The sequence below is a fragment of the Centropristis striata genome, chromosome 18 (genome assembly GCF_030273125.1).
Source record: "Centropristis striata isolate RG_2023a ecotype Rhode Island chromosome 18, C.striata_1.0, whole genome shotgun sequence".
NCBI classification, from domain to species: domain Eukaryota; kingdom Metazoa; phylum Chordata; class Actinopteri; order Perciformes; family Serranidae; genus Centropristis; species Centropristis striata.
This window is the reverse complement of record NC_081534.1, coordinates 3,545,790-3,558,083: the sequence shown is the minus strand read 5'-3', so window position 1 is coordinate 3,558,083 and position 12,294 is coordinate 3,545,790. Positions and strand designations below refer to the sequence as shown.

At 42.4% G+C, this 12,294-nt stretch overlaps 1 protein-coding gene across 1 annotated transcript; it reads left to right on the top strand.

Annotated features, from left to right (window-relative positions):
• The first annotated feature begins 481 nt into the window (after positions 1–481).
• dll4 (delta-like 4 (Drosophila)) lies at positions 482–11,119 on the top strand. Its single transcript, XM_059357002.1, has 11 exons — positions 482–893; positions 1,003–1,263; positions 1,639–1,696; positions 2,364–2,627; positions 5,010–5,070; positions 6,233–6,363; positions 6,575–6,744; positions 6,839–7,058; positions 7,497–8,232; positions 8,521–8,629; positions 9,926–11,119. Exons 1-11 carry the CDS (start codon positions 840–842, stop codon positions 9,929–9,931), a joined length of 2,070 nt encoding a protein of 689 aa, XP_059212985.1. The 5' UTR covers positions 482–839; the 3' UTR covers positions 9,932–11,119.
• The last annotated feature ends 1,175 nt before the right edge of the window (positions 11,120–12,294 follow it).

The window sequence follows — 12,294 nt, the reverse complement described above, 5'->3', positions numbered from 1 at the left end:
GACCCCACAGAGAGTGGAGGCTCTGAAAGGAAATAGTGCGCACAACGGCTCCGATGGGCTAATTAGGCGTGCAATTGAGTGGAACCAGGGGCAAAAGGGTGCACGGAGTAAAAGAGAGTAATTGAATTCCTGCTTTCTATTCTACTCGAAGTTTCGGGCTCTCCTTCATTGTCCCCACTCACTGTCCATAATGTGTAAATGTGCGTCCGGGCAGCATTGTGCGCTAAAAATAAGTCAACAGATGTTAGGGCTTGTTAATAATCGCCCAGTATCCATGGTGGTCAGTCAGCAGCACAGTGCCAGTGGGTATTAAATCTGGATAATTGTTGTTGGGTTGGAAGGGAAGGGGGTTGAATATGTAGAGTGGGCGGTGTCAGCGGAGTGATTGACAGTTTATGTAATGAGCAGCGCAGTTGCAAGTCTATATATCTGGGAGGAGACACACTACGGTTCATTCACGAGTAATAAGACGAGTGATGAACATCCGTGGCGCACTGACGCACCAAGTTGAGCACCAAAACAAGCTCTGAGCCGCGCGCGCACAGCGGAGTGACCATTGTGGAGTACAGTACCATGCGAGGAGGGGACGCCTGCTGACTGAGACACAGGCTGTGGATATAGGTCTTCCCTCACCTTTGGATAACTTGGAAACGCTTTCTCTGGACGCTTTTGACGCACAACAACAAGGAGCTACGGGAGAACTCCCTGGGAGTGAAGAAGGATTTATGCGAGACCTTTTTCTCTTTTTTGCTTATTTACCTTGGTGTAAATACTTTGGAATAGGAAGGTTTTGCTGCTTTATTGGCTGGTGACGCGGCTGCCCTGGAGAAGCGAGAAGGATGGCAGCCTGGTTCACCTTTACCATCGCATTCAGCACCACGTTGATAACACAGGTACATATCTGTGGTGTAAACACATGAAGAGCCACTTAAAAAAAAAAAAAAAAAGAATAATATGTAACCACATCGACGTTCTCCTAAATCATATTTCCTTCTCTTTTAGGTATTTGGATCCGGTGTTTTTGAGCTTGATCTCCACGAATTTAAAAACCACAAAGGTTTGCTGGCCAACGGAAACGCATGCAAACCCAACTGCAGGACTTATTTTAGAATTTGCTTGAAGAACTATCAGGCTGTGGTGTCGCCAGGTGACTGCATCTTTGGAAGTACAATGACAGCAGTGCTGGGGACAAACTCTTTCAGCGCCAAGGACAGTGGCACTTTACCTAGACCGATTCAGATACCCTTCAGCTCTGGATGGCCGGTAAGAGCGTGGAGCAGAACATCCACTTTTATTTTGTTTTTATCACAGCAGAGGGCTATTATGTTGTTTCAGGGGAGCTGCTTTGCATTTTGGGAGCGCACCGGTTATTGGTCAGCTTATCTAATCCATATCATTAGGTAATACTCTGTGGACAAACAGATTGGACCGCTACCACGTCGTTCATTTAAAAATCCAGAAGGGAATGCAATGATTATTCTGATGCATATTTCTTAAGTGTAATGCTATAAAATAATCAACAGTCTATGAAAAAGAATAGAAAAAGAAAAAGCTTTCTTCCCTTAATTGTGTGTTTTTATTATTATTCAGTGAAAAAAGTACCATGATATTAACTAACTGCATGTGTTTTCTCCTTAGGGGTCATTTTCATTAATAATTGAAGCCTGGCATTCACCTTATGGAAATGTACCTGTTGGTAAGTGCAACATCTTTTTACCACAGGAGGGAGCTCTGTCAGTACTTTTCATGCACAAGGCTCTCCAACTACTTTATCATTTTTGCACAAAAACATGCACAAAAAAGCAAAATGTATGCAGGCTATTAAACACAGCTCAACATTTCCCTCGTCACCTCCCGTTAATTGTTCATAATTTCACACATTTTCACGTCTATTCACTCCTTTGTTATGAACTTCAGAACACCTTTTTCATTCTTATACCCAATACAATTGAACTTCCTCTGGTTTATTTTGGTCGTGGGAAAGAGCTGTGGGCTTTGGTGAGAATACGCAGCGCCTGCCAAAAACCCCTGACTACATCTTCCTGTATTTTACACCTTACTCTGTTCCGCCCTTTGGAAGAGGGGACTGGGCCTGGGAATGTTTTTGCTGACGGAAAGAAAGAGGAAATTTCAACCTGAGTTTATCTTTCATCTAAGCTGTATGGGATTTGACAAGGGATGCAGCTTGCTACTGGGCAGATTATTAAAGCGAAAGTGGACGACTTTTGAACCCACACGTTATTTATGATGCACTTCTTGACATTATATAACCACAATCATCTCAGGACATAAAGAAGTTGCAAGCTTTGATATTGTACATTAATTCTGACTTCCTCTTCCTTCTCTTTTTTTCCCTCTTTTAGACACCAACAACCCAGACTCTTTGATTAGCTTTATGGCCATCCAAAGAAATCTGGGTGTAGGAGCTGACTGGTCTCAGGATACGCTGGCTGTAAAACAGACGGAGCTGAGATACTCTTATCGCTTCATCTGCAACGAAAGTTACTACGGAGAAAGTTGTTCCAAAAAATGTGCACCCAGGGACGACCTATTCGGCCACTACACCTGCAACCCTGACGGGCAGTTATTCTGTCTGCCTGGCTGGAAGGGGAAATACTGCGAAGAACGTAAGCAATCAACAAAATATCTTATATTTACATCTATCAGCAGGTCTTGCTCTCTCTTTTGTCAGTTTATACTGGAGTTTGTTCAGTATTGCTCAGTGTTGGTGTATTTTTTTAACCTGAGAGGGTCATCCAGATGTTTGCAAATGACTCATAGAGAGTGGAAACTGTTATGGAGCTCGGTATGATGAGAACTCTCTTTAAGATTAGGTTCTTACCTTAAAAGACTTGCTACTTCTGCAAGCACTCCTCATCATGATGTATGACCTTTGACCTCCATCATCATGGCTCAGGTCCTGGAGAGAGAAAAAAAAGATTTGTGAGGATGCAAAAGTTGCAGATATCAGTAGTTATTAAGCTGTGAGATAACCTAAAGGTTCTCATGATTAAGGCCACATGATGCTGAGTGCTATAACAAGACATGTCGTAATGATATCTGGCAAGTCTGACAGGCAATTTTGGTGAAGGACGCATATTTCAGCCTCGTATAATTAGTAATCGTTGAATTCTGATGTGTAATTGGTTGTGGGTCTTGTGAACACTCATTGGGGCAGACGGCTTTAGCATGACAACAGGCGCATTATACTTGTGCTAACCCACTTGGCTAAATCATAGACCAACACTCCCATGTTTTGGAAAGCTCTGAATGGGCCTATGAGGAGGCCTGATGCCATTTGGCTCCACAATACCAAGGGCCCTTTTCACCAAAACAAATTAATCAAAGAGTAGATTGGAGGAGGCACCGTCCGTGAGAGTAATAGTTACCATGTGCTGGATATGTGGCCTTACGGGTGACAGCGGATCTGTCATCCATGTCACTCGGTGGTGAAAGAGAAATTGGCATGTGCTATTTTGACTGTGGCGCCAAATTCTAACCAGATGGGCTCACGTGTTGCAATTACAGACACATCAATCGTTGGTGACTACAGAAAATATACATGAGAAAGATAGATTAGGCGTCTTTCAGACACTGTAATTTCCCCTTTCTCTCACACTCCCATACATCAATTCAAACGAGCCTGATCATTGGGCCTAAACATGTTCATGGTTGAACAGTATGATATTTTAACAGTGTGATTGCCGCTGAAAATATCACGGTATCATCATAGTACTGAACAATCATATCATTATCAGTTACAATCACCTTTTAAGGGTGGTTTTGGTTGAACAAATGCTTTAACCTCTTATTATATGATATTAAAACCATTGGTTTAAAAACAAATGTGTAAAAAAAATATTGTTTTTAAAACAAAATTTCAATAGCAAAGTCACACAAATGATATGCGCGTCAGTTTTTTTTACCATGGTATACAGTGAAATACAAATATATTGCTCCATCTCTATTGAAAAGTATGTATTAACTCAGTTTTTAAGCACAATAAAGCACACATTGCACATTTTAGATACCTACAGGGAAGCAGTCATGGTCATATTTTCATTATCGATTAATCTGTTGATTATTTAAACAATTAATCGATTAGTTGTTTGGTCAATAAAATGTTGAAAAATATCAATCAGTGTTTGACAAACCACAAGATGACGTCCTCAAATCTCTTGTTTTGTCCACAAACCAAAGAGATATTCAGTTTATTGTCATAAAGGAACAAAGAAACCAGAAATATTCACATTGAAGAAGCTGAAATCAGAGAATTTGGAATTATTGTCTTTAAAAAACTGCTCAAACCAATTATTTGATTATCAAAATAGTTGACGATTAATCTAATAATCGATTATTAGGCAAGATAGGAGGAGCTCGAGCGACTGCACGCGCCAAGGTTAATCGCGGCATTATTATCCGCCACGCGCCATCGATGTTTAGTCCCTCCATTGTTGGGCGCGCGGTAGTAGCAGCTGCAAATATGGTTGTGGCAGACCACAAACAACAATAGTGACAGCTGTCTGCTATTGAGAGCGAGCATCTGTTCGGGACTAAACCGGCCGCTTACCGTCACTCGCCTGATATGCCGTCCTGCGAATCAGTGTCATGCAAGACCGGTACACTTAAAACAGGACAAACAAACCCTCAACCGAGTCCCCCCTCTCCGTGGCAGCTGGGGGTGTGGCGGACAGGTTTAGATCAAATGAAGGCTTCTGAGGAAAGTTGAGACAGATTGAGGCCTCATGTACTTCAACATGGGCTGGCTATTTCAAGAAAATGAAAGCCCTGTAGCCTTGGTTCATGTGAGAGACTTCAAGCCCCTATACATTACATTTTAAAAGTGTTTCTTATTGGACATTTTTTTACAGCTTGGAAGTTGTGAAACTTAATATTTGACACATTGTGTCAGCAGGCACAGACAACCAGGTGGGAGTATTGGTAAAAAAAAAAAAAAAATTAAAAGCTGCAGACTAATGGTGTATGTGTGTGTTTTCTCTTTTCTTTAGCTATCTGTCTGGAGGGCTGCAATGAGGGGACTGGAAAATGTACCAAACCTGGCGAGTGTGTGTAAGTATTAATAATCGTGAAGTGTTGAAATAGGTGTTGGCTGGTGTGTAGGACGGAACACATATGGGACCAGTGTGAGTTACATCCACATGGAGGGCTTTGATTGTGTTTTCATTCAAATCCAACTTCATTGCCATATTAATATCAGCAACTCTTCACATACAACCTTATAGATTCACATAGGCTTTTCAGGCATCCATCGCAGAGGTTGAAGCTCACTTAATCAACAAAATATATTCCCTCTCTCCTGCGTCACTCCCTGACTTCCATGCTTCCCATGTTCCTTTCTTGTCATTCCCCTATATCGCTCACTCACTCACTCACCAGCGAGGATAATTCACACACACTCGGCCGCTCACTGTGAGAAATTTCCCTTGAATCCTATTTTGCCCTCTTTTTAGACACAAATCCATCATTCCCACCGCTAAAACTGACCCAAATTTAGGTTAAACCCTTTAGATACCCAACACCGTAAAGCCGCTCCCCTGCCTCTGCTCACTCAGCGAAAAACCTTAAAAGTACATCTTAAATCCCACAATCTCAGGGTTTGACAAGGTTGGTGAGCGCAGTGCTGAGAAACAGATATTCATGGGAAACATAAAAAAATGCTGAGTTGGCTTGCTGCCAGAAATCTTGGAGGCTATATTTCATCTTTGTGCTTTTATATATTACCCTTCTTATCCTTCATATACAGCAGATACCTTCATGGTAGTTTAGCTTGTAGTTTCTGCATTCACTGTGTAACATACTTTATTCACGCTGCTTATACAACAAAAATCTTGTGTTCAACAACTGTGTAATGATGTAATGAGGTTGCGGAAAACATAATTACCCATGCTGATGCATGATTTCACTTATGCCCTCAGCATAAAAATCATTTTTAATATATTTGTGATGGATTTATATGAGCATTTAATGACTGTGTCCAACTGTGGTGCAGCTATTAATGTCTGGTTGCATGATTGATGCCTGATTTCTTAATGTAATCGCCAGCTAATCCACGACAGGGCTGTAAAGTCATCTGTGTCGACTGGTTTGCATGTTTAAAAAGAAATTAGGCAGTTTTAAGTGCCAGATTGGGATATGTTATTCATGGCAATAATAGGATCTATAATATGAGGGATAAGTGATTAATTAATGAATATATTTTGTCATTTTGCAGATGCAGAGACGGCTGGAAGGGCACGTTCTGTGACGAGTGTAAGAAGTACCCGGCCTGCAAGCACGGCACCTGCCAGCTGCCGTGGCAGTGTAACTGTCAGGAGGGCTGGGGAGGCCTATTATGTGACCAAGGTACACCAGACAACTTGGACCACTGCTGCTGTTCCTTTTTAAAAGATGTTCTCATATTACATGTACACTGTTTTCATTAGAATTAACTTGAAAGCATTAGTAAATTAGGTTTCCTCTGAAGTGTTCCATTCATAGCTTTGTACACATCCGGGGTAGATAGTTTTCGTTCTTTTTTTTCCCTCCTGTAAACAAACACTCTTCTCTCCCCCAGACCTGAACTTCTGCACCCATCACCGTCCCTGTGTGAATGGCGCCACCTGTATGAACACAGGCCAGGGCAGCTATACTTGTACTTGCCTGCCGGGTTTCACAGGGGTCAACTGTGAGCTGGAGATGCAGGAGTGTGACAGCAACCCCTGCAGGAATGGCGGATTATGCACAGTAAGTTGGAAACATAAATCATCACTTTTTTTGTTTCCGAATTCTCTTTTTAAATGTCCGTCTAACTTTTCCTTTATTTTCCCAATTCCCCCAGAATTTGGAGAGTGGCTACATGTGCACGTGTCCCCAAGGTTTCGAGGGCTCTCACTGTGAGCACAGCCTGCTGACGTGTGCAGACTCCCCATGTTTCCACAGTGGCAAATGCTGGGAGAAGGACAATGGCCGCAGCTACATGTGCGAGTGTCCCCGCGGCTACACCGGACTCAACTGCGAGAAGAGAGTGGACAAGTGCACGTCGCTTCCCTGCGCTAATGGTACAGCCTTCCTCCCCTTTTTACCCCCCCTCTTCTTTCTGAACTTCCCCTCGTTCTTTCTCCCCCCCCCCCCCCCTTTCAAATTCCTGCAACTGGAAGCAGTGTGGAACAACAGGAATTGGTGGGAACTTGGTGTCTATTGTCCTCCATATAAACACTCGGCAGCTCAGAGCAGCAGCTTGTAAATGTCGCCACGGCTCGCTGCGGTTGTTGATGAAAGGGGGACAAATTTCCAGCGCAGCTCGATTTCTGTCTTCTTGTAAACATGGAGGGCTCTGGGATTGCTCTGTGTTTGGAGAACAATACATGAGGCTGTGGTCGTGTGAACTGAAGGGGCCTGGTGGGAAAATTCATGAAGATCATGCTCTTTTTGATGATTCGTTGGATGTTTTTCTGTCTAACCGGCCTCCTCTTCTCTCCTCTTCTCTCCTCTTGTAGGTGGTCTTTGTCTCATCCATGGTGGCGCGCGTGTGTGTAGCTGCCGTGCAGGATTTACCGGCCAACGCTGCGAAATCAACATCAACGAGTGCGCCGGTAACCCCTGCCTCAACGGAGGCACCTGCCAAGACCGAATCAACGACTACACCTGCACCTGTCCCACCAGCTACGGGGGACGCAACTGTGACAGGATCCTGGATGAGTGCTCCCTTCGCCCGTGCCTCAATGGCGGCCTTTGCACCGGTGGCGGCGGGCCGGGCAAGCCTCCAGCCACCTGCATCTGCCCATCAGGCTTCACCGGGCCACGCTGCGAGTTCTTCGCCGCCGTCTCTCCAGTGGCCACCGAGGAGAGTCAAGACGGCTTCCAGTGGGCGGCGGTTTCTCTGGCAGTGGGGCTGGTGGCGCTGCTGGTGCTGCTGTGTATGGTGGGCTTGGCTTTGAGGCACATCCACAGGCAGGCCCAAAGAGAGAGAGGGGACACGGAGACTATGAACAACTTGTCCAACGTTCAGAAGGACAACCTGATCCCTGAGTCCCTGCTGAAAAACACCAACCAGAAAATGGGCCTGGAGGTGGACTGTGATTCGGAGAAATCAAACTTTATTCATAAAAACTATCACTTGGACCCTTACAGCTCGAAATCAAAGGAGTTCAAGGATGAAAAGTCACAAGAGGATAAAAGTCTTATTTATGACAAATGTTTAGAAGACAAAATGCCCTTGAGTAGAATGTACAGGTAAGAGAAACCACATTCACACTGCTTATAATAAACTATACTGTTGACAAATCACTAGGGTTAGGGTTAACTCTGCTGAGTGGAAATCACTGTTAATGTGCACTCTCATTCACTTCCTGCCTCAACAATCAGCCCAAGTTGTTATTTTCAAACTTGCAAACACATTTTTCTTCATTTACACAAAGTTTATATATATTTGACAATCAATTTCTGCTGTATAAGCTTAATGCATAGCTCTGCCATGTGCTTCTAGTTTGTGTTAACATACAATTTGATTTGTGTTTGCAGGGAAAAGCCAGAGTGTAGGATATCAACAATATGTTCCTCAAGAGACTCCATGTACCAGTCGGTATTTGTTATAGCAGAGGAGAGGAGGGAGTGCGTCATAGCAACTGAGGTAAGCCAAAAAAAAAAATCACATCTTCATCAGCATTTCCACAGATCCTCAACTTGAAATGCATCATGTTGTCCCCAGTGCACCGTCCCTCACAAACATTTCTGACAGGGATACTGCTGTTACTAGACAGACTGTATTCTTGTCCAAACGGACATGCGCTGGGGGAAAGTCCAATCAGCTGCTAATAATGCGTTCTGTAAATTTATCTGGCTATTCTTTATCTTGGCCACGTGATGACCTAAAGTCTGAACTTATACTGATTCCTCACATGTGTTTGGCTCTGCTTGGTCTCAAAGGTGCTATGTTTTACTGCTGTGGCATTTTCTGGAATTTAAGATTTCCAAAGAAAATATGATGGTGATACAGGAGGATGTGACCGAAGAGAGTTCAAAAAGCGCTGTCAGAACACTTAAGAGTTTTGGCATTATTGTGTTATTTTCATAGAACATATAAAATCTGGATGTAGTCTTTCTGAGGAGCCAATGTGAGCGTAATAAAATAATAATTTAATAAAAAATAATAATACATTTTTCTATAGTGCTCTTCACACAACCTCAAAAAAGTTGGGTTGCTGTGTAAAATGTAAATAAATAAAAAAGAGTAAATCAAATTCAGCATGAGTTTCATAATTAAATATGGCTTTTACAGTTTTATATTATTATATCCTGATTTCAAAAAAGTTGGGACATTGTGTATATATATATTATATATATATACATATATATACATGTGTTTGTGTGTGTGTGTGTGTATATATATATATATATATATATATATACATATACAATGTCCCAATTTTTTGGGAATCAGGATTGTAGTACTCAAAGAACACTAAAACAGTTAAAATGATCAAAGAAGACAAAACACTAGAACTAAAAACAAGACAACATTTAGAAGTGGCCACTTGAGGCTGGCTCCAAAGGTGAGTCAGTCCCAATAGACCCCAATGTTAAAATGCCAAAAATGAGTAAAGACGAGAATCAAGGGAGAAGGAAGCCTGTGATAGGCTTCCACCTGTCAATCAAAGTGTACTCCCCTACAGTCATGAATGGGGAAATTGACTATAGAGACAATAACCGCTTTTAGTACAGTTTAAGATGCTTATTGCTGCTGTAAAGTTGGGTGTTTTAACATGGGGGTCTATGGGTAGTGTGTCACTTTTGGAACCAGCCTCAAGTGGCCATTCAAGGAACTGCAGTTTATAACACTTTCACACTGGCTTAATTTTTTTGCCCTAATGGTTGGTATTTTGCCGTATTGTTACTAAAAAACAACCTGTCCTTGTTTTTCTTCCAGGTATAAACTGTGAGGCGTCTGAAGGCGAGGGAACAAGGAGAAAGACACAATCGAGGCAGAATAAAATATTCTGGATTGTTTACAAATGCCGAGAAGAGACTGGAGATTGTTTTAGATGTCCACTGCTGCTCTGAAACACTTGAGAACTGGAGAGGGCAGAAACCTCTGCTCTGCAAAAAAACAAAATAAGAACAGAACTGAGAAACTTTATGTTGACCGAGTGTTTGTATGCAAAACATGTACAGTGAAGGACCTCTCTCAGTTGTGACAATGGTTAAAAGGACTGGCGAAAAGACTGACTACACAAGGTGTGAAGACTGACAGAGCATCGGTGAAATATTAATTTATAATGTGGGCCATCTTGGACAGTAGAAGGAGGTGACGGTGGATCATTGCCCCTCGTTTCTGACCTGGCCTTGTGTGATAATCATGAAGACTTTGACAGCCAACCAATCAGTAAAAAAGGTGCCTAAGATTTGACCCCTTCAAATCCCCCCCCTCACACACTCACTCCTGCCAGCTTCGCCTGCTATGCAAGACTCAGGGTCGAGACGAGTGAACTCACCCACTGTCACAATCCAACCTCAAAAACACAGAGTTATGAATGTCTGAAACTAATCTTCAACTGTCAATCACGTGAAAATGACTGGTTGGACTTTTTCCACGCAACGGTGAAGATTGTATGCAGCCCAAATTCACTAGAAGCCTTAAAAGAGGGGGTTTGAATACTAAATTTGTGCCCTTGTCTGTTCTTGGATCATTTGCACTACAAAAAAATCGGGGAAAAAACGTTTTAATCAACAGGGATTTGAAGAGAAAACCACAGGAGCGCAATAGTCAGTGCTGTGCCAGCAAGATCCAAGGGAAAGGAAAAGTTTGCATAGAAAAGTGCTTTTTTTATGCAACCGAAATGAGGAAAAACAGAGACTCAAAACAAGGAGAAAAGACTGTCACACCACTGCCTGCCTATAATAAATTTCAAAAATACAGAACCAATAATGTAATTTTTTTAAATGATTATTTCCAGAGTTTAATTTAAATATGACACACTGCTTTATATGTTTTATAATATTATTTTGTATATAATGCATATTTATAAGGACCAAACTTCTGAAGAATAAAACTTCCTTGAAAACTGTTTTTAATTTGATGTCAGTAAATGGAAAAGGAAATTATTTTTGAGGTGTTTTTAAATAATGAAATTGAGTACAAATGATGATCAAATGTGTCTTGTATTTATTTTTTTGAGATTGTTCCAACATAACATTTCAGTTCAGTCAGTTCATACCCACATTGCTCTTAAATTGTGAGCAGGTTTATGAATATGAAATCCAGCTGCTGTGCTACATTCCCACATCATATTTATTGTTTTGGACTTTAGGTACAAGCATAAAGCCCCCTGACTGTAGCATCACTACTTCGAGTAATTCCTGGAAACGCCTTTGGCTCCCACCCCTCTCACCCACCCCTCAGACTCTCTCCGGCCCTAAATTGGCTTGAAATTCAAATCCGTTTCCACGGATACCACCCCCTCAAGCTGGAAATGGCGAAACAAAGCCAGGCGCAGGGCAAAGGGGAACGCCCCCCACCCCACACCCCTCATAATGCTCGCACACACGCGTCCGCGCACACACACAGCCAACCAAACAGATGCCGTGGGGGAGCACGGAGTGAGTCTGTAGTGCCATAAAAACAGCAGCATATGCCAGGCCTCTCGCCCCGTGTGCATGACACACAGTGCACAGACCTCATCCCATAAAAAAACACACTCGAGCACTTACAGGCTCCCCAACTGCCGGCCTCCCCTTCAGGGTTAAGAGCAATATTTCAATGCCCGGTTCTGTACCACCCACTCCTGCGAACAAAGCTGGGGAGAGGGCCTGGCACCAGAGGGGAGGGGAAACCAAATGGGAGTCAGTGGATCTGCTATGAACCCACATAAATAGAAAGATTTTTTAGAAAAGTTGACATATCGGAGCCATCTGCTCAGTCTTATTGCCCTTTGGCCTTCAGAAAATGTTGTTGTTCCGTACATATTTTCTACTAGAACATGTTTAGATGCTTTAATGTTCAAAAAATACTTTATTCCTCATGCTGTCTATCTGAATAGACCTGGGCTACGTTCACCTTCTGTCTGAAACACTCGGTTTTAGCACCTGTCTCTTTAAGCCCCACTCTCAAAACAACCTAGTCTGCTCTGATTGGTCAGTGGGTCAAGGTCTTCTGCATCTGCAGTTTGGACATTCAGAAATAATTAAGACTTTTTAAAAAACAAATTTTAACTTAGCTGATTAGCAAATTAGCTAATGTTGGCTTGGTATGAACTGACATACCTCATCAAACTGCATCCAGATCACATAAAAGTTAAA

Coding starts and splice junctions, on each gene's coding strand:
- dll4 (XM_059357002.1), top strand. CDS start 840: ATGGCAGCCTGGTTCACCTTTACCATCGCATTCAGCACCACGTTGATA. Junction 1,697..2,363: donor TTATGGAAATGTACCTGTTG/GTAAGTGCAACA, acceptor TCCCTCTTTTAG/ACACCAACAACCCAGACTCT. Junction 5,071..6,232: donor ACCAAACCTGGCGAGTGTGT/GTAAGTATTAAT, acceptor GTCATTTTGCAG/ATGCAGAGACGGCTGGAAGG.